This window comes from Caloenas nicobarica, chromosome 3 (genome assembly GCF_036013445.1).
Source record: "Caloenas nicobarica isolate bCalNic1 chromosome 3, bCalNic1.hap1, whole genome shotgun sequence".
In the NCBI taxonomy this organism is placed as follows: Eukaryota; Metazoa; Chordata; class Aves; order Columbiformes; family Columbidae; genus Caloenas; species Caloenas nicobarica.
This window is the reverse complement of record NC_088247.1, coordinates 33,959,499-33,981,170: the sequence shown is the minus strand read 5'-3', so window position 1 is coordinate 33,981,170 and position 21,672 is coordinate 33,959,499. Positions and strand designations below refer to the sequence as shown.

Here is a 21,672-nt window from a genome sequence, read left to right as displayed (position 1 = left end):
GCCTGTATGCTCAACAAGAATTAAGCGTCTACCAGCTTTCTGCCTCAGACTAATATCAAAACAGCAGTTCTATACTCACTCTCCCCGATTATAGAAAATAGCCTGCATTCAAGCAAAAGAAAGTGGAATTACGTGCTCAGTGTTACAATATACAAACACTAGAAATCCAGGAGTAGAATTTACAATGCTGACCTGAGCAAAAGAAGTATCGATACTGTCTTCCATAGCTAGGCACGAGCTATCTACAAGCTCAAGCCCAAGTTCTCAAAGGTGAAAGAGATGGTACGATCATTGGGGGAGAGGAGCTCTTCAGTAAACTTATTTTTGCATTATTCCACATGTATATGCACCTTGCCCTGCTACTGAATCCCAAGTATGGATGTGATTAAGATTTGAAATATCTTCCAGCTATACAAATGAAAAATTCATACTTTGGGTATAAATAGATGAAAATTATATTAGAAAGCAGAGTAGAAGTTTACACAACTTCCAATTCACATACACTATTAATTTGGATTAAGTTCTTTAGTGTCTTCATGCAAACAAGCTCAAAGGCTTAAATGCTAGAAATTCTGGTAATTCCAGTCTTAAAAAAATTAAAACGGAGATGGAGCAAGAGGAAATAAATGTTTGGAAGTTTCACACTCTCTTCCAGGAAATGCCATGCTCTGCCGTAAGTAATGGTTCATAGCAAGGGAACAACAAAAAACAATAAAAACTGCAGTGTACCAGGGAGGGGGATATACTTGTCCTGGAAGAGAAGTTGCACTAATGTTTTATAAAACAGTTTGGAGCATCGCTTCAAAAGTCCAGACAGTTCAAATGGCTCTGGAAAATACTGTTTCTGACTTACTCCTAGCACTACAAAGATTTTAAAAGAAAATGATAAAAAAAAAAAATCTTGGATTGAATTTTGTTTTCCAGAGAAGACAAGCTGCATCATTAAGTGTTCTATTATTGTAAGAATAAAAAGGAAACAATTTTATATAGTGTCTCATTTGGGATTTTAAGATACATGTTAAAATGTATTTCTAGGACTGAACTCCAAAACTAGAGTTCTGAATATACCAACTTTGACGGTACCCATTTAGACCTATAAAGATGTGCAAAATGAACATTTCATTCCACACTGTAAAACCATAAATTTTCAAGTCTATCTGCATTACTTAATAATATAAACTAACTGAAGATAGAAACGTACCTCAGGACTCTTGCGATTCTGCAAAATCTGCTTGTCTGTTTCTTTGTTAGCAAAGTATCTGGTACAGCCTCGATTTAAATACTGTAACAATAAAAAAGTGGAAACACACACTTAAAGGCAGAAGTAAGGAAAACATATGCTTTTTTTAAGGCTTGCTCTACATAGCTGGATTTAATCATAAGATACCAACAACATGCTAGGTATTCAGGAATCATTCCTTGAAAATGTATTTATTTACATCTACAAAGTTAGAGAAGTGCAACAGTAACAAACTTCTATTGAAAGCTTCTTGATTTTGACAACTAAAATACTTTTTGACACAGCTGGATATTAGTTTTGGTTAGTCCCACAATCTTTTCTTAATGTTTGACTCTACCACTGGGATTACAGAAAAGACAATCAAAATTAGGTACGAAGAAAATAAATTCTCTCCCCTATGTGTAATACCAAACTTTACTCCAGCAAGCTGTGTAAAACATCAGAAAAAAACAAAACAAAACAAAACACAATAATTTTTTTTTAACAACATACAGGCTTTATATAGTATATCCAAGGGTGAAGGGGTAGAATCAAAGAATTTTGGTACTAAGTCCAGTGTAGTTTTATGGTCATTTTTTCCTCACCAGTGAAATATTTCTACAGGTAGTAAGAGACATAGTGTAGTAAAAAGCTTTAAGAATATTCAATGCTTATATTGTGACACTAGCAGAAGCCTAATTCAGAATCTGGCTTCTGATATCAGCCTCACATTGTATAGCAAAGGGAATAGACCAGGCATTCAGATAATGAATGACACTTCCAACAAAATGTGATTGCCAGCTTCTTCTTTCTGATTTGTTCAGTTGAAAGTAAGATCTTTGTCCACAAGCTTGGACAGAGCCCTTTGTTTAAAGGAAGTGAACCGATTCTTTGCTCTAGCCCATGAACAAAGAAGATGTTTTCAACTAGGTGAACACAGATAATTCTGCACTTTGATGAAAATTTATATACAAACTTCTAGAAAAAAAACTATTCTTCAAAGCATTTCTAACAGTGGAAGAAAACTAGGTGACGAATTTAATATTAAAACAAAATGACAAGAAGTACCATTCAAAGTTAGCTTGGTGTCTAACAAAAAATTGAAAGGTTTTCTTTATCAGCCAATAAGAATGCAAATTACAGTATACTTTAAGCACAACAATATATCCCTGTATTACAGTATTAGTAACATGATCCCAGAAACGGGGTGGGAAGTGAAAAAGGTCATACTTTTAAAGAAGAGAGTGTGGAAACTTATCTGACAGGCTGAGAATGTGAACCAGCACAGTATTCAGTAATAATCTAGGAGACATTTAATCACAAGATAATGGCTTTTATTTGAAAGCTAAAAACTTGAGTAAATTTACATGTTAAACTTAGGAGAAATATTTTTAAAGCAAACAAATACAGAGCTTGAGGTTATGACATATGACATCTAAATATCATTGTGCTTGGTTTGTTTTGTTTTTTTTTTTTTAACTCTGAAGTACAACACTCCATTACAACATCAGTGACTCAAACTTGATTTCTCTTCCAGAAATTAAGATCTGAAAAAAATTCAGCATCTCGTCTTCATCACTTATTCTCGGGGCACAGATTTACTGCACAGCTTTACTTTTAAAACTACATGGTGCAGTCCAAGCCACCTGGACCTACCAGGTTCAGCACATGGTTACCTAATGCCTTTCACTCTCCGAAAACTTCCACAGAGGAACCTAAACCAGGAGGGGTGTGCAAGGGTGAGAGAAGAAACTTGCAGCTTTTCATAGTCCTTTGCTAAGGAAATTCACACTTCCCCAAGGGAACTGTAGGGGAAGGAAGAATTAACAGAGAGGTAAACCCTATCAGATTTAGTCTTAGAACCCAAGCTGGTCCTAACTTGGACTTGGTAAGCTAAAAGCTACAAGACAAGCAGCACAACAGAGCTGATGCAAACCTGTGATTTCAGGGATGGGGTATTCTAAATAATCAGAGTAAGATTTTTTCCCTGAATGTTCTTCTTGCCCCCAAAAATAGCATTAATATCAACACACTCATCAATCATCAAATCCTGCCTGGTATAATATCACCATCTAATATTAGCAGCTTGAAAGATGATATTTCCATGAAATTTGAACCAGAAAGACATGCAGTCAACAAAAAATGTGGTTAAAAAGTGACATAAGCATGATTATTCAGAGCCATTTTATGATAAAACTTGAAGCAGCACATGAGAATGAAGAATACAGGCGGCGGGGGGGGGGGAAGTCCTAACAAAAGTAATACAAATTGAGGAAGAAAATTAACCTTTTATAGCTTTATTTCCTGAAAATGTCCTATAAAGTGACACTACATGAAAATTTAGTGCAATGACTAATAAACTTTAAGTATATTTATATTAATTTACATACACACAAAGATGGAAATTATCTTACGGGTTTTTTGGTAATCAAAGATAGTCTACTTTAACTTCAAGAGAAACAAAAAGTGCTAAAATTTTAAAATTTAACATGCAGAGTAGACCTTTTTATATGCAGCAAGGAACTCATGATTCAAATACTAACTTATGGTAAAGCAATAAATATTCTTAATGGAAATGAAAGTACCTGCTGCAAACTCAGTACAAGTAAGAAAAACAACACAACATGGTGTGATAAGGCTGGTGTGACTATAAACTCTTCAAAAATGGAACAGGCAAGTGAGTGTCTTCTGTACAGGCACTCAGGCTGTTCAGTACTGTACTGCAGCAGTCTGATTTTAAGCAGGTTATAATTCTGACCTTGACATCTTTGTGTGCTCTCATGAGTAGAGCTTCTGATTAAAAAAAAAAAAAATCCCCCGGAGAGGGCACACAGCATATTCAGTTCCAAAACTGAAAATCTGTTAACTACAAGAAATATTTTTAATGGAAAAGTGGCTGCACAGTAAAAATACATATTTGAAAATTTGAGATTTTACTTTTTAAACATGCAAGAGAATATTGCATAAAATAATTGCACAGTAAAGAAGAAAGTTTTGAAAAACAAGTCCGTATTACATAAAAATAAATGGTGCTGGATTTAAGTATTGCTTTTGTTGGTGTTTCAGAATAAAAGCTTTCCTTCTAAAGAACAGAAGCAATTCTTTCTCAATAAGAATGAGATCAAGTTTCCATCAAATGAAAAAAACGAACTATAAGATACAAACTAAATATTTAAAGAATTAACATAAGGTCTATAAAGCCCTTAGGAACACCTTTGAGGAAGTAAGGAAATTTGTCCTAAACTACTGCTATGGCTTTTAGGGAGCAAGATCATCTAGATGCCACAGTGCAGGTGTACGATGTGCCCGAGATGGAACTGCAGCTCCGTGCCCACTGCCTGGAACATCAGTCAGCAGAGACTGACTTGGCCGAGGGAAGAGGCAGCAGCCACCTGTTGGATCCCCAGCGCACACACGCTTTCCCTATAGTGAGTCGCTAATTTAGGTATCATCTATGCAACCAAACTAGTAGGAGCTTTGTATCTTCAAGGCTTCTGGCTCTCTCCTGCATTCTGATGACACTGAGTACAAAAGATTTTGAGGAAAGTAACAGATAAGCACAGTCCAAGTTTTATTTAGAAAACCAAGTAGGAAGATACACCAACAAATAAACAATCAACATCGTAATGTAATTCATCGTAAGCAGTACTCCTCACCCGACTTTAAGATCAAGGAAGTCTAAAAAGATGACAGCCAATTAATTTATATCCTTGTAGTTGCACATGCTCTCCAGGGTTGTGTTAGAAAACCCTTCCAAACCCACAGCAGAGATGTGGTCTGCGCATTTTAAAAACACACAAAATTCTCCTTCTGTGAGACTCCAAGTCAAGCATAAGCCAAGAGACAGTGGAGAGATCGAGACAAATGACAGAACACAAGTAAACAACTAACCAGTATTTACCAGTAGGATTTGATTTGTCAATATTTTTCTTTCCGATGCAAGTCAACAAAGCACATGGTGAAACTTGTAGATATTTGCAGTTCAAGTGTGATTGTGAAAACAAAAAAGAAGAACAAAACAAAGACCTACCAATATATATTTAATTAAATAGCAGGAATGAATGAATGAAGGCAAGAGTTTCCACCTTACTAGTAAAATTGGTGATGACAGTATAAGATGTGAAGAAGCTTAGAAGGACCCTGAATGGGACAGCAGAAGCTTGCTTTGAAGAGAAAGAGAAGGGACAATAAGAAAAATAATGAGAAACAGCTCTATTGGTAAAGCTGCACTGATTGGATAAGAGGTCAATAATATCCATTTCTCAAGAAAAAAAACTACTGCAATAATCAAGATTTAACACACTGAGAAATTAAAAGAGAATTTAAAAATAAGAGAAATGAGGTTCGCGTCACTCAGGCAGACAGAAAACAAAATAGAGAAAAAAAATTACTAACAAGGAAGGAAAGAAAGCAAAGGAAACAACATGTTATTTGTCAATTATTTCTGAAAACAATTCTGTGAAATCTGAACATAGAGAAGAGGAGGAAAAAGAAGGAAAGCTGGAGGAAAAAAGAGTTAAACTGAAGTAGTAAAACCGTTCAGTGGAAAAATGGGAGGAAAAGAATGCAAGAACATAATGGTAGGACAGAAAGCCAGCCTGTTTGTGGGATTGCTACTAGAATCACAACGCAGAATCAGGGTTAATCAGGAGAAACCACATAACCTCAGAAAAGGGCAAGAACTCTAAAAATAAAGCATCAGGAGAAGTAAAGGCAGTAAACAAAGCAGAAGTCCTAAGAACAGGCACACTGGATTAAATTAAAAGGCCCATACTATCCAGGAGTTTTTCTTCAACCATGACCTCTGCTTCGCCTGAGCATTTTACTGTTCTCTTCCGAGTTGGGATAACAAAACTGCGTATGCTATTTACAAATATCGATGTACACTGCAGCATAACTCACTATTTCATTCTCCCATCCATTCCTAACAATTCCTAAAATTCTGCTCTGCTTGTGCGCTGCCACTGAACATTTTTAAAGAAGTATACACAATGATTCAAGTCTTATCTCCCTGCTGTTTTATTTTAAGTTCCCTTTCATTTAGGTACAGTTAGGAGTACTACATTCAGCACTGATTTTATATGCATTTTATTGGCTTCTCCTTTACTTGACTGACTGGACCTGTAAAAGATTGTGGAAAGATGGCCAAAACTCAGAAATAGTAAGTAGTGCTCACGAAATAATAAATTAGGTGAAGAAAAATCTAAGAGAGAGGATCATTCTTAATGAATAGAAGTTATCTTGGCAGGAAGAGCTGAACACGGGCTTTGGGTAAACTGGAGATAAAAGGGCGAGCTTTCAGCTAAAAGGGACTGGTGAGTCTTGTCATGTAACCTGGAGTGACCAAGAATGACAGAGTATGATGAGAGGAAAGGGAAAGGCTCAGAACTGGAGTGGTACAAATGAGTACAGTATGATAGGAACAAGGTGCAATAGAGTAGAAAAGGCCAGTGATGTGAAAGCACATGGACTGGAACAGAGAGGCACAACAGCCTTGTCACTGTGGTCTGATCCTTAGTGAGAAGCATGAGGAAAAATTAATTTAAGAGAGAGAATCGTGGGACAACTCCTACATCTTCCTAAACACATGATTGGAATAGGAAGAACTAAATGCACTTTTCAGGATTTAAAAGATGGGTTACCCACAGAACAGTTACATCACAGTCAAGATATTCACACTTTACACCTCTACAAGAGCCCATAACAACATTACTAGCAGTTGAGTACACAATAGTATATTTTTGGAAACAGCAAAGATTCCTCAATTTTAAGACAGAGAGAAAAAGTACAGGAAATCTTCCAATAAGGAAAAACGGTGGGCAGCTTTATTTCAGGATGAAAAAGATTTAACAAAAAAATCTTCTGATTTTTGTAACACAAAAGAGTCTGTCAAAAATAATAAACAGAGATTTTAATAAGATTTATATGGAAAATCCATGTACGGCAATATGAAAAGGTTTACAAACACTGACTCTGATACTCACCCTAAAATTGTCAGGAGAACTTAGATGTAGTTTTTCCCTAATGTCTTCCGGAGCACCAGCACAAAGCCTGTAAAAGATATGATAATTCCTCTCTTCTTTGCCTTGCACACAGATCCTAGATTTCTCCAGAAGGTAATGTGATACAAATCCACCAACCACCGAGTTCTAGAAGGAAGAAATATTTTTCTGATTATCTGAATGTTTTTGGATTATTTGAGATTCAGAAGTTCTCAATTTTTGTCTGATCACAGTTCGCCAAAAGGACACTGTTCCAAAGAAGATTAAAATACATCTTCTATACCTAACACATATTAAGCTTAGAAAATAAACCATTGCCTTTACCATAACTTCTCCCCCCAGGTCAGGTATGGTGTATACATACATTCCTCTTAAAAGAAGGGTCTGCTTCATCCCAATAAGCAGAAATTCTTGGTAGAATTCCAGTAATTCCTGCAAAGAGCATCACTACAGCCACCCTTACATTTTTTGGATGGCAGTTAAGTGCCATTACCATGCTATTATAACCTCTACTTGCATTTCACTGAGACTCTTGCAAAGGGAAAGGGGTGGTAAAAATCAAATAATACATATTTGGATAACATCTTAGGCAGACTAATTATGAATGAACGTTTTATTTCAAACACTTACACTTCTTTTCTGAGATGGAAGTCTGACACATATTTCAAAAGCCACTTGTTATCTGGCCTATGATAAAATTCCGTGTGCCTAGACAAATCTTAATAGCTACGAAATTCCTGAGCTTCTGGCCATTACAGCAACTAAGAAGGATTTACTGACTGAAAAATTTAACTATGGTTATATAGTCATTCACTCATGCAGGAAGCCCTGTCTATACTTCTATTTCTTCGAGAAATCAGACCTAATAAGGTTACCACAATGTGAAGTCTTGTGAAGTATGAAGTCTTGTAAAACAGGGCTCAAGTAAACAGGCTATCTTGCCCTGGAAAGCTGAAACAGGCTTTTAAGAAGTTTCTGAAGACACTCTGAGCAGTATTTGTTTCAGCTGAAGCAATTAATCTGAAACACTGTGTAAGTGTTGACAGATAAGCTGACAGGTCATGAATGCATCCCAAACAGAAATTTGGGTCCTTTCCATAAATTTGTTAACATGAACTGGACCAACAGATAAAGTCTCTCTACCCTTAAATGAATTTATTTATTTACTATCTAAACTATTAACCAAAAATCTGAAGTTTAGTTACAAAACCTGGTGATAAAAACAGAAGACCACAAGCTCAAGACCAGATGATGAGCTTAAACCCTGCAGGAAGGGACTGCAAAAATTTGTTTCTTTATGTCCTCAACCAGAAAGATGAGGAGGCACATACATAATCTCTACAAGCATCATCGACAGAAGTCTTCAACTTCAGCGTGCTGGACAGCCATACAGTCATCCTGAATTGTGGAATGTGTGTATACATACTCTATCCAAGCCAAACTACACCCAAACAAAAAAATTTTTCATAAGCTACACAGCAAATAGTACATCTGACAAAAACCAATTCCATGACTTCTGCCACATACATAATACTAATGTGAGGTCCCAGAATTTAATACAAATACATCAAAACACCAATAATTCATTTAAAGTATTAAAGCATTAAAATACGTTTATATCTGTTTATATCTAATATGCAACTCACACTTATTTGTGCATTAAAGGAATGCATAAATACCTAAGAGCAAATAAGTTACTCTTCAGGTATCTCCTTTTGCCTTTTTGCAATGAAGGGAACAATTTTTATTCTTTTGTGGATAGAAGCACTTTTCCTACTGACTTCACCCATCGCTTTCCAGAAGTGACACAGAACCATGTGGCTCTGCTTTTCCTTTCAAGGTGATAGAATACAAATCAAATCTGTAAAGTAGGACAGTAGCCATTTGCTGCAAGACTAATAACTCTGTTCAGTCTACATCCATGCTAGCACTTCCATTTCATGGCAAAAAATCATGACCGGTTTTCTGTAACAAAATTCCAGTACCTTTTCATTGAAGTGAATTTCTACAAATTTCCCAAAACGACTGCTGTTGTTGTTGCGAACAGTCTTGGCATTTCCAAAGGCTTCTAATAGGGGATTTGCTGTTTAAAAATTAAAATTTTAGATTTTAAAGTGTTAAAATGATCAATAAACTACAAAATAGAAAGAGAAAACAAATACATACTAATTATTCATTGAACTTCTTAGGAATCAGGTTTGAAAATTAAAGGAAAATATTACCTATTAGGAATAATCAAATTTGCAAATTCTACTGGATATACTGTAGTGGAACTTACAATTAAGTAGTTAAATATCACATAACACTGCAAAGTATTTGAATTGACACTGTAAGAAATTCAGAGACAACTACTACAAAATTTTCAGTGATGTTGTTCTACAGCAAGTAGGTAAATAACTGATACATAAACTATATGATACAACACACAATTTGACATTTCCCAATGAGCTGTTATTTATAAAATCTAAACTACCCACTTATCCCACAGACAAAAATGCCATTTAAAGGTCATGCATGCAACATGTTAGATTGATGAGGAAATAAAAAATGGATTAGAAGAGCATGTTGGTCTCAAAAACAACTTAAAAATGCCCTTTTCAAATTAGCTCAATTAAGTGATTGAGTGATTTTATTTTTTACAGTCTGTAGTTGTCAAGACCCTTAAAGCACATACAGAAAGCATGGCAACAATCTAATGCATATATAATATATATATACACACACACATATAGACATCATGCACAGTTTAAGCAGTTTGAAAATGCTTAGTAGTTATGAAACACAAGGCCTCTGGAAGACTGCATTTTGTTAGCTCTGAAGATCAAAAAAGACCGATTTACTAAATTGCACTAACACTAAATCACGGAAAATATCTGCAAGATTTTTTTTAAGGCTTTTGGGTAAAAAATACACATTGGAAACTATGTGAGCAGAATCTCAGATTTAAACCTCCCACTGACAACCATCTACAAATTTGCTCCTACAAAAATTAATGAATGAAGGAATAACTACAACAGATTAATAAATTCGGGAACATCAGCACTAACTTTTTTGTTCTGGCTAGGTTTTCAGTTTTTAATACTTAAAGCTTATGAAAATGCAAAGCTGACTTTCAAAACTGTTTTTTAAGAGATCTTTGATAATTATTCAGGTATGCAAATGTTTTACATAATATTAACAGCTTTGAAGAATATATTATGAATAAAACCAAATTGCCAGAGGTCTTTTAGATAAGTTAAAAGTTCCCCTAGTAATACATAGGCTGCAAGCATGCCCATTAACATCGTGCCTAAAAAACTTCAAAATTCATGCATCAAATGCTGGTTTAGATTTAAAAGCCCAAACTCTTCTAAGAATACCTTCAAGTACCAATTAATTTTATGGCATACTGTGTCAGGCATTATCCAGCTCTTGGCCACTTTCTGAGTTCCTTTAGCACACAGTGGATTTCACTAAGGAATTGGTTTAAGCAAACCTACAGCAGCAACAAGACATTAAAGCCTGCAGTACTTCTCTTGAATAATTCAGTGCCTCAAATTTGAAAACAGAAAAATTTAAAGTAAAAAGTTTTGCTTAAGAATAAGACAATGAGAGTAAGAAAATTCTGAATTAAATCTACTATATGCTATAGAAAAATAGGCTGACTGATGAGGCATTTTTAGATTGGCTGATGTTTGGTTTTAAGATATTTATGTTTTCTCAAAAAGTTATTTTCTGTTCAACTAAGAAGTGCATCCAACATTAAAGAGGCTCAACTGGATGATCAACACAGTATCTTCTGACTTGGTTTGGGAGTCTTATAAAGACAGACACAATGAAAGTGTCCATCCAAATTATGTGCTTTCTGACCAAAAAAAAAAAAAAAAGACCTAACGGAAAAATGACCCAGAACCATATTTTAGAAGAACTTCTCTGTTTTATCTGACTTTGAGAACTTTATGGTTAGGAGTAGGAATTATTCTTTCCTGATATTAACAGATAGTAATGAGAACATAATCACAGAATGTCAGGGATTGGAAGGGACCTCAAAAGATCATCTAGTCCAATCCCCCTGCCAGAGCAGGAATACCTAGGTGAGGTTACACAGGAAGGCGTCCAGGCGGGTTTTGAATGTCTCCAGAGAACGAGACTCCACAGCCTCCCTGGGCAGCCTGTTCCAGTGTTCTGTCACCCTGACTGAGAAGAAGTTTCTTCTCAAATTTAAGTGGAACGTCTTGTGTTCCAGCTTGAACCCATTACCCCTTGTCTTACTGTTGGTTGTCACCGAGAAGAGCCTGGCTCCATCCTTGTGACACCCACCCTTTATATTTTTATAAACATTGATGAGGTCACCCCTCAGTCTCTTCTCCAAGCTAAAGAGACCCAGCTCCCTCAGCCTTTCCTCATAAGGGAGATGCTCCACTCCCTTAACCATCTTTGTGGCCCTGCGCTGGACTCTCTCCAGCAGTTCCCTGTCCTTCTTGAACTGAGGGGCCCAGAACCGGACACAATATTCCAGATGAGGTCTCACCAGGGCAGAGTAGAGGGGAAGGAGAACCTCTCTCGACGTACTAACCACCCCACTTCTAATACACCCCAGGATGCCATTGGCCTTCTTGGCCACAAGGGCACAGTGCTGGCTCATGGTCATCCTGCTGTCCACCAGGACCCCCAGGTCCCTTTCCCCTACACTGCTCTCTAATAGGTCATTCCCCAACCTATACTGGAACCTGGGGTTGTTCCTGCCCAGATGTAAGACTCTACATTTTCCCTTATTATATTTCATTAAATTTTTCCCCGCCCAACTCTCCAGCCTGTCCAGATCTCGCTGGATGGCAGCACAGCCTTCTGGCGTGTCAGCCACTCCTCCCAGTTCGGTGTCATCAGCAAACTTGCTGATAGTACACTCAATTCCCTCATCCAAGTCGTTGATGAATATATTGAATAGTATTGGTCCCAGAACTGACTCTTGAGGCACTCCACTAGATACAGGCCTCCAACCAGACTCCGCCCCATTGACCACGACTCTCTGGCTTCTTTCCTTCAGCCAGTTTGCGGTCCACCTCACTACCCGATCATCCAGTCCACACTTCTTCAGTTTAGCCGTGAGGATGCTGTGGGAGACGGTGTCACATGCTTTGCTGAAGTCAAGGTAGACCACATCCACCGCTCTGCCATCATCAATCCACCTTGTTACGTCTTCATAAAAGGCTATGAGGTTGGTCAAGCACGACTTACCCTTGGTGAAGCCATGTTGACTGCCCCTGATGACCCTCTTATCCTTAATATGTCTTAAGATGGCACCAAGGATAAGGTGTTCTATCACTTTCCCAGGGATGGAGGTGAGGCTGACCGGTCTATAGTTGCCCGGGTCCTCCTTCTTGCCCTTTTTGAAGACCGGAGTGACATTTGCTTTCCTCCAGTCCTCAGGCACCTCTCCCATTTCCCAAGACTTGGCAAAGATGATGGAGAGTGGTCCAGCAATGACTTCAGCCAGCTCCCTTAGCACCCGCGGGTGCATCCCATCTGGACCCATGGATTTATGGATGTCCAGATTGCTTAACTGGTCCCTAACCCAGTCCTCATCGACCAAGGCAAACTCCTCCATTGCCCTGCCTTCCTCTGGGGCCTCAGGGGTACGGGGCTCCGCAGGACAGCCTCCGGCAGAGTAGACAGAGACAAAGAAGGCATTCAGTAACTCTGCCTTCTCTGTATCTTCTGTCACCAGGGCACCCACCCCATTCATCAGTGGGCCTACATTGCCTCTGGTGCTAGTTTTATCTGCCGTGTATTTGAAGCAGCTCTTTCTGTTGTCCTTGACCCCTCTCGCCAGGTTTAACTCTAAGGAGGCCTTAGCTTTCCTAGTTGCCTCCCTACATCCTTTAACAACAGCCTTATATTCTTCCCAAACAGCCTTATATTCTTCCCAATAATCTTGTCTTTGCGGACTTCATACAGCATAAAATCCATCTTGGGTACATGTACGTGTGAAGTTAAACTCAAAAACACACAAACATTTTCTAGAGCAAGGACTGTATGACAGTATACTAAAAAAATAAAGTGCATCACAAATAAAATAAATGGTTTCAGAATTTAGGATCGAGGTAAACTACCAGTAAATTTCCCTAGGAAGTCTGATAGTATTCCCATCCCAGATTTTATTTTATTGCTGTTGATCAGCATTTCAAATTTGAAAAAAATTAAAACACTGGAACCTTTAATGCAATGAAAGAAAATTCAATACCTTCTACAATTCTATCATCAATATCTTGGCCACTACCATAGGATTCTGTCAAATACCTGTAAAGGAAGACAAAAATATCAGTACCTATCATGTGTTAGGTTACCTCAATTCATGCACACAGTTGTGTACCGTACTTACTAACCATTTACTAAAGGGAAAGCATATTGATTATAAGTTCCAAATACCTGTATATTTTAAAATAAATGCAGTTTTGACTTTTCTTTTTTGTTAAAACAAAAATATTCTTGAGGACGTCAGATTTTTTTCAATACTCCAAGACACATTAGAAATTTCTTTTAGATGTTCATATGCAAATTACACTTTTATACAAATATAATAAAACTATTACTGTACTATCTGTATTTATTAATCTTAGCAAATCTGTATTGATATTAACCTTAGTAAATGTCTAAGGTTTTATATGTATTTCCTAAACCAAAGGCTGTTTCCGTGCATACAATTTCTGAGCTCATAACTATTAGGGATAATAAAAATCTCATATGGGGATGGTGAGATAGGAAATTGCAGGTGTAAAATTAAGGTAAGATTCAATTTAGCAATTGAAGAAAGAATTTGAAAATAAATCCACAGTGTACTTGCTCCAAAGTTTCGGCTTTTTTTTTTTTTTTCCCCATGCACAGTGCATGCTTCCTGGAAATTCACAAGTAAATCTGGGACAAGTTAAAAACAGTTCTCAAAAATGGGGCCTTCCAAAAAAAATTTTGGAGTACTAACAGAGCTGTACCTTTTGCTTTCTGATCACACAAAGGAAAAACCTTCCTGCTTTTAAAACTCAATGATGTTTTGTACACAGACTCCCAGGGGCGGGTGGCAGGGAGAAGCAGCAGCAGCGATATTTGCCTGCTGTGTAATCAGAACTTCCTTTGCCAAGAAGCAGAATAATGTCCTTTGAGAATAATGTCCTTCGAGACGTTCTCCCAGTGCCTGCCATCTTTTTTTACTCTTAGCAAGACAAAAGTTAGGATATCCTCTGTAAAAATCATTGCCAGCACTTTGCAACAATTCTTACAGCTGCCTGCTAAAGGTTGCACGGGGGCAGAGAAGAGCAACGTGAAGGATGGACAGACAGACGTGACAATTCTTAGTGGGATGTGGAAGATAATACCGCTACTGTACATACATACTAGAGGATACATGATGTCAGGGAAAACTGAATTAAAGATTTATACTGGGAAACAAGGAGGAGAGGGGGAAGGGAGTGTATCCATACTGCCTGTGCCTCCCTGGATAATCAGGCCACCTATGATACCAGTGAATTTAATGGAGCAGTGCTTTGCAGTTACAGTGTTCCAGAGTGACATAAAGCAGTTAAAGTATAAAGCAAAGATGGTCAAAACCATTAAAATCATATAAATCAGCCTTGCTTCTTCTTATATCAGCAATATGGCCTCCATATAGTCTACTATGCTTGATCTAGTATCGGTCATCAAGAACATCAATAAATAAATAAATAGATCCCATTATTCAATCTTATTCAGTAAATTAGGGTAAAATATATGACAAATCTGCAGTGATCTCAAAATCAAGATTTTGCTTGAGCAAACTAAAGGAACAAAGAGAAAACAGAAATGCACATTTACAGCAAAAGCAACAGTCTTGCAAGATACAGTTAAAATGCCTAGTTATGTTTTTATCTACCACAATACCAGATGTGCAACACCAAAATGACTGTATCATAAACCAAAACTACTACATGACGTTGCTACAACCAAATTAAGGTTTCTGTGAATATGTAGCCAGTTACATATGTTATCATGTCAGTATTTAAGTTTAACCCTATGTATTTCTTGTATTAATGTGTACGTAGAAGCATCTTACTGAATTATGCCTGAAATCTGATTACTTTACAATTTGCTCTCTCTGTTTGTCAACCAAAGGCATCAACACAAGGGATTCACTGAATAACTTTGGTCCAAAAGCACAAACCTCAAAACAAATTTAGTGTTTTCTGTCTTGCCAGCTCCTGATTCTCCAGAGACTATGATGGACTGACTCATCTTGAGCACTTTCATGTCACGGAATGCTTTATCAGCTTAAAGAGAATAATATGTCAAACAAGACAAAAATGAATATTCAGGAGAGATGCAAGCATAAAGTTAAGCTAGATGCAACATTTTCAGGAATAAAAAAGTAAATATTTACAATTGTGTGTGTTACATTAAGTCTGTTTCCCTTTAAATCACATTATAGTTGCATACCCTCAAACAGTGAAATATAAGAGCTTAAAGTCTGTGAAAACGATGACCTACTCAGTCATATCCAGGACAAAATAAAACAAAAACCACCACCAAGAACTAGATCTCTTGAATTAAATGCATGTACAAAATTGTAACCAATCTTAGTTTAAGGTATATTTTAAAGAAAACTTTCAATTGCACTTTGTAACAAGTAACATCTGAGACAAGAAAACTTGCAAAAACATGGGTAGTTTTATTGTTATGCAACAGGTACTAAAAACCCAGCTACTTATGCTTTCGATTACTAAACCAAACGCAACACAGTGAGAAAGCTTTAAACAAGTCAAATGTTGATTTGTATTTTCCAATATTTTTCTTAAACAAAGTGACTGAAATCAGGTTTATCCTGTTAATAACATTTAGATGCACTTCCTGCCTTTGACACAAGCATATAAAAAGAAACAGTGCATGTGCTCTGGCAACATAATAAAAGGCAACGGAAATCACAACACTGAAAGACAGTGCCAATCATAATTAGGTCATTCTTAACTTCTAAAATCTGAATGTCTTTTTTTTTTTTTTTTTTTAATATGGTTGCAAATTATATTTAAACCACTAAGACATAAAACACTGGAGGTATAGAATAATCATAAGGGGGTTGCCAGGGTTGCTAATTTCCAAATTTTCCACACTGCATATCAAGGATGAGAAGATTTCCAATTTTAGCAATGTTTTCATTTTGTAACAGTCAAAAATAAACAAATAACTGTTACAGATGGCAATTTATAGGTAACTGCAAAGTATTTATGTTTGTTTTGTAAAAGACAAATACAGGCTCAATACATACCAATAGCAAAAACGTGTGGTGGCAATGTTCCAAGCGATCTACCCTGGTACTTTTTAATAGTATCTGAAGAATATAACTTAGGAATATCAAAATATGGATTCACTGCAATAAGAATATTGGCTACATAGGTCTGTGAAAAAAAACAATTAAGAGCAAACTGTTAGCTAGTATCCAACCATGTGGTTAACAGCAATTTTCTATTACTATTGAAGACTCTAGCCTAACAATTACATTTACAATTCTCTCCAGATACAAGAATGGATATATTTTCAGAGTTCCTCTAATTATCTTCAAAGGACATCTGTGAAAAAGCACTTCTCGGGAGAATTTCCTAACCACTGAGCTGTGAGAGCATGTCCTGAATTTGACCTTTCTCCCAATCTCCTTTTAAATTATTTCCTATTGTCCGAGTTACTGGATCAAGGATAGGACGCCACAACCTCCTCCTAAAAACTGAATAAACTAAGCGCCTGGCTCACATAACACACTTTCCTCTAGTGAGGAGCATAATTTTTCAATATCTAATGGAAGCAACTCAGCAGGAAGGACTGACAGAATCCTGCCTGGGAACACACTCAAGCTAGGCAATAAAAGCATTCAGCTGAGAGAAATTAGCTATGGCTGCTTCCACAGTGAGAAATACAGAATGCAAATGTTCTCTAATAGAGAAGGAATTTGAGAAGAATCTCAAATCAAGATTGCTTTTTACCTTTACAAAACATAAAAAAAAAAAAGACTGAGAATAACTGTTTTAAGGTTTTGGAAAAAAACTTTTATAGCTTGGTTATAATGGTCAGATTACATACAAGGAAGAACAGATGTCTGAATCACAGAAAAAAAAGCAGATCTGCAGTAAAAGGTCTGAAGAAAAAAAAAAATCAGATAAACCTTTAGCTTGAATAACTTGTTTGGTTTGCTGTTACTGAGCATCTCCCTAGACAACTGAAATTTGGACTGTATTGTGATACATTGATAGAAGGCTGGATCACACATAATGTATGGATTTTCTTAGAAGTTTCTATTTTCAGCACTTATTTCACTGAAGGAAAAAACTTCTTCAAGAGCTGCAAGTACTACTATTAGTTTTCCTTTTAGTAACAAGACAAATTCTGTTCACCAGCATTAAACAAAAAGCAAAAAATTCTGTTGATTCAAACTATATCTTAAATTTACAAGGAAACGTAGTTAAAATATAAATTGAACCCCTCATTTTTCTTCAGAAAATACACCTGCTTAGGACAACATATTAGTAAGTATTTGTTTAAAATTACAAAAGGCTTTATGAACCTAAACGCTATCCTACTTCACAACCAGTTCGGTTTTAGAATTTTGCTTCCTTGGGGTTTTTTGTTTGTTTTTTTAATTACTATTTTTCCAGGACAGCATTCAAATGGCCATTTTAATTTATTTATTTTAAAGCTGGTGTCTGATCTTGAGTCATAAAGAATTTATAGCTATGTAAAGTTAACTGCAACAAACGAAAACAACTATAGCTTCTTTTTATATTTATATAAAAGGGTTTAACTCAGATTAATTTTAGGACAGCACACTAACATAGAAATTGATGATTTTCACGAATACACTTAGAAAATATGTAGAACTGTTTTGTATTATCACTAGCCAGCTTTCTATTAGGGAAAAAAAAAAAAAGAAAGCAAGCTCTTAGCTTTCTACTATTTCACAGCTGTCACTGTCCAGGCAGATGGCAAGGACAAAATGTAATTTAGTCAGAATTCATTAAGTACAATTAGGCAATTTGATAGCAATATAAAAGATTAAGATGGACATTTGAGCTAGGAGGTGTCAAAGACAGCACCTGTTCGCTTCGTTCAAAAATAATGAAGAAAGAAAACCATCTTTGCTAAGAGCTACTCTAGTGGCGAAGTAAGTTACCTGTAGGAACAGACCTTTGGGATACAACGTTGTGCTATTGTGGCACATGAACAGTCACACAGAGAAAAATCTATTTCTCTGCCTGGTAAAAATTTGCTATCATTAATATTACTAATGTGATTCAGATCTCAAAAAAGGTATAATGTTAAAAAAAAAAAAAAAAAGGCCCAAAACCTCCTAATCTTCCAATGTCACCATTTCTGTTTCTTTTCTGTTATAGGAAAAAACAGAATTGAAAACAATTGTTTTGTTGATTTTTTGAGAGGACATGAATTAGACTGGTTGTAATACTTACGTAAATTCTGTCCTTACTGTACCGAACTTTGATATTGTGAAGGAGAGTGGCTTCATTTAAATACATAAGGGAACCTGCAAGTTAAAGACAATCATTTACCATTAAGAGCTCACAACTAGCTTCATGTACAGCCAAACAACTAAATTTTAGGATTACAGAAAATTTTACCTCCCCTCTCTCTGGTTGTATTTTAATCCCATCCCCAGGGAAATACCATTAAATGGACCTTTAGAATATCTGCTGTCTCCTGGTGATCTTTAGATGTTTATATTCACTGATTCAATTGGGAAATACTGTCCTAGAGGCAGCAGCAAGCATCACAGCAACACCAGGCACCAACAGAACCTTCTGTCTTTCAATTCTGAATTTTGTTGCTACCAGGCCTCCTCAAAGAAACTGTTGGGGGGCAAGGGGGAAATGTTAACACAACAAAACCTAGGTTGTTTTGCGTTTTTTTTTCTCCTTAGCTCATTAATAAAAAAAATAACCGAACCAACTCTGCTGAAATGTTACAAGGTGGTGGCTCAAGGCAGTGAGTAGGCACCCATAGAAAGCTTCAGACTGCACAGGTTCACATTCTGCCAAAGCTGGTCCTTGTTTTCAGTTATAAAGCACTGGAAAGTGTTAACAGCCTTAATTACAGAGGCCATTACCAGTTCCCCATGTAACGATATTAAAAACGTTATTTCTAAACCAACTGAGGGGACTACTCATTACACAAACCCCATTTTCAAATATGGTCAGTCCTCTTCTTCTCACCACTTAAAATTCAAGGGCACAACACTACTTTGTCTTATTATAACTGACCGATTACCATACTGGTTATCCTTACAGTAGTAGCGCCAACTTTAAAAGGTGTATACATCTGACTGCTGCTGATGGAGTGAGCTCTGTGCCTGCACTAGTATCTGCGACCCTGCACCTCACACGAGGGCCGCATACACACCTCCCGTCTGTAACGACCAAAGCTGTTTCTCAAGTCGGACCAAGTCGAACCAATGCCCCTTCTCGAGGGCTTCAGCAAAGAAAAATTCATTCCAGCTTATTTACACAAATGTGGAAGAAAGGCTGCAAGTTCTTATGACCTGAAGTCAACTTGCCCAGCCACCTTCCCCTGCAAGGACACCTGAAGCTCAGCAAGCAGCTCTTAACATCTCCTTCAATGCTCCTCCTGCTGAACCAAGAGATTCTGGCAAAGGATAACGAGAGCTTCACAAGAGCATTTGTGTTTTCATTTTCAATCTCATACCATTCCTTCTGCAGTGGAGGGAGGAGTGGCTCTGCCTCCTACCACCTACCCCAGACTGGCCTGAAGCAAAGGCAGGTTCAGCAGCCACTTGCAGCCCCACTCTGGCTTGCACAGCTCCACTGAATAACAGCCCTTCCTTCCCTTAAATGACTAAATAGAGCTTTGCTTCATGCAGCTGGAGTCATTCACACTTCTCACAGGACCTCGCAGCTTCTGGGTTGTTTAGAAGAAACCATCTTCCTCTGCAAAATCCCTTGCAGGTACACGGCTGCGTTGGCGCAGGCACACAAGGCACGCTTTAGCTTTATATGAAGCGAAATCTCCCTTTGGATCAAAACAGCCTTGAAAGCAGGCCTGTGCAGGATACCCGCACGAAGCAGGCGGCCTGGCCTGATCACCACGGCCACCCCAGCAGACCTTCACCACCCACTAACTGTGTGGTCCCCGGGCACCGGCACTGTGGGACTTTTCCTCCTACCCTCCCCGGCCGTGCTCAAGTCCATGGGGCTGAGAAAATGGTGCCAGGACCACAAACTGCAGTTCCGCCTCCACAGACCTTTTTCAATCAAGTCATCCCAAGAGACAGACATTAAAAGCAAATGGGCCAGAAACAGAAACTCATTCTCGCTCTAATGAAAGTTAAAGCCTCCTTCTCCCCTTGTGTATGCCTTGTGGGAGGGCAGGGTGTTAACTTTTGAAGTTTGTTAATTTTTTGTGTCGTTTTGATTCTCAATACTGAGAATCTGCTACATAGTAATTGTCTACATACACTTAAATGATCCTCTCCCTTGACTGTATATTCATCAGAACCTCTCGGGGTCTGTAGGATGTTTTAAAACAGCCATCAGTTAAGCATCCTAGTAAAAACTTGATAATTATCTAAACAACAAAGGACCGCAGATTTCAGTGCACCCCCAGTACTCTTCGCAAAATGATTCCACCCCTGTTCATGCAGTTATACCTGCAGACTTGGTGCATAATGGGAGCTTGCTCCCTGAGGGAATGTCACCGCCTTCGCTCAAGACGTACAAACTAAGGCTTGTGTCAGAAACTTCAAAATGCATCTTCTTTAGAATAAATCCTTTAAAAAAGGCATCCATATCCAGATGCTACACAAGTCACCAGAGAGAATTCTGAATATTCATATGGCTCATGCCTTAATATAGCCAGTGTATGCATGTGCATTTAATAGTCCATATATTTACTTACACACACAAAGTTCACACAAGTGAAGTCAGGAACTAAAAGTTAGGAAATATCAACGTCAAATTTACTCACACTGGCTCTACTGTGCACACAATGAACCAGGGCTTGTATGGAAAATAATTTTATCATGTAACTGCAATGCTGTGCACCTGTAGAACTATTTTTTTAAGATTTTAAATGTTTTTTTCAGATCTGATACCCTGCTCCCTTCATTATTTAAAACTTTTTTCACTGCAGAAATAAAAACAAAATCTTTTTCTTGGCCACAAAAAATAAAATTCCACATATGGTGGAAACCCCCAAAACAGAGTGGGATTGGACGGAAGCAGGAGTGTGAATCATAATAAAAATTTTTAAAAAGAAATTAGAGAAAGAAAAAAAGTAAATGCTTTGTCTCTGTACTGTTTGCCATATTCACTAAAAATTCACATTTGAGGAAGGGCTGGATTCTCAAAAAGGTGTATCTTGCAGCCAGTGCATTTGGGATATTGAAGGCCAAGGGTGAAAAAAAGCAGTACTTCAGCAAATTACTCCCTAGAA

At 37.3% G+C, this 21,672-nt stretch overlaps 1 protein-coding gene across 3 annotated transcripts in view; it reads right to left on the bottom strand.

The window, feature by feature from the left end:
• The window catches only part of MYO6 (myosin VI), a 119,950-nt gene that overhangs the window by 58,315 nt on the left and 39,963 nt on the right, over positions 1–21,672 (bottom strand). For all 3 annotated transcript variants that reach the window (XM_065631287.1, XM_065631288.1, XM_065631289.1), the window contains exons 4-10: positions 18,678–18,751; positions 16,490–16,619; positions 15,392–15,497; positions 13,445–13,500; positions 9,207–9,304; positions 7,204–7,368; positions 1,202–1,282 (exon numbers count right to left, since the gene is read on the bottom strand). In XM_065631287.1, coding sequence (XP_065487359.1) covers positions 1,202–1,282; positions 7,204–7,368; positions 9,207–9,304; positions 13,445–13,500; positions 15,392–15,497; positions 16,490–16,619; positions 18,678–18,751 — 710 coding nt within the window. The remainder of the gene's footprint in view (positions 1–1,201; positions 1,283–7,203; positions 7,369–9,206; positions 9,305–13,444; positions 13,501–15,391; positions 15,498–16,489; positions 16,620–18,677; positions 18,752–21,672) is intronic.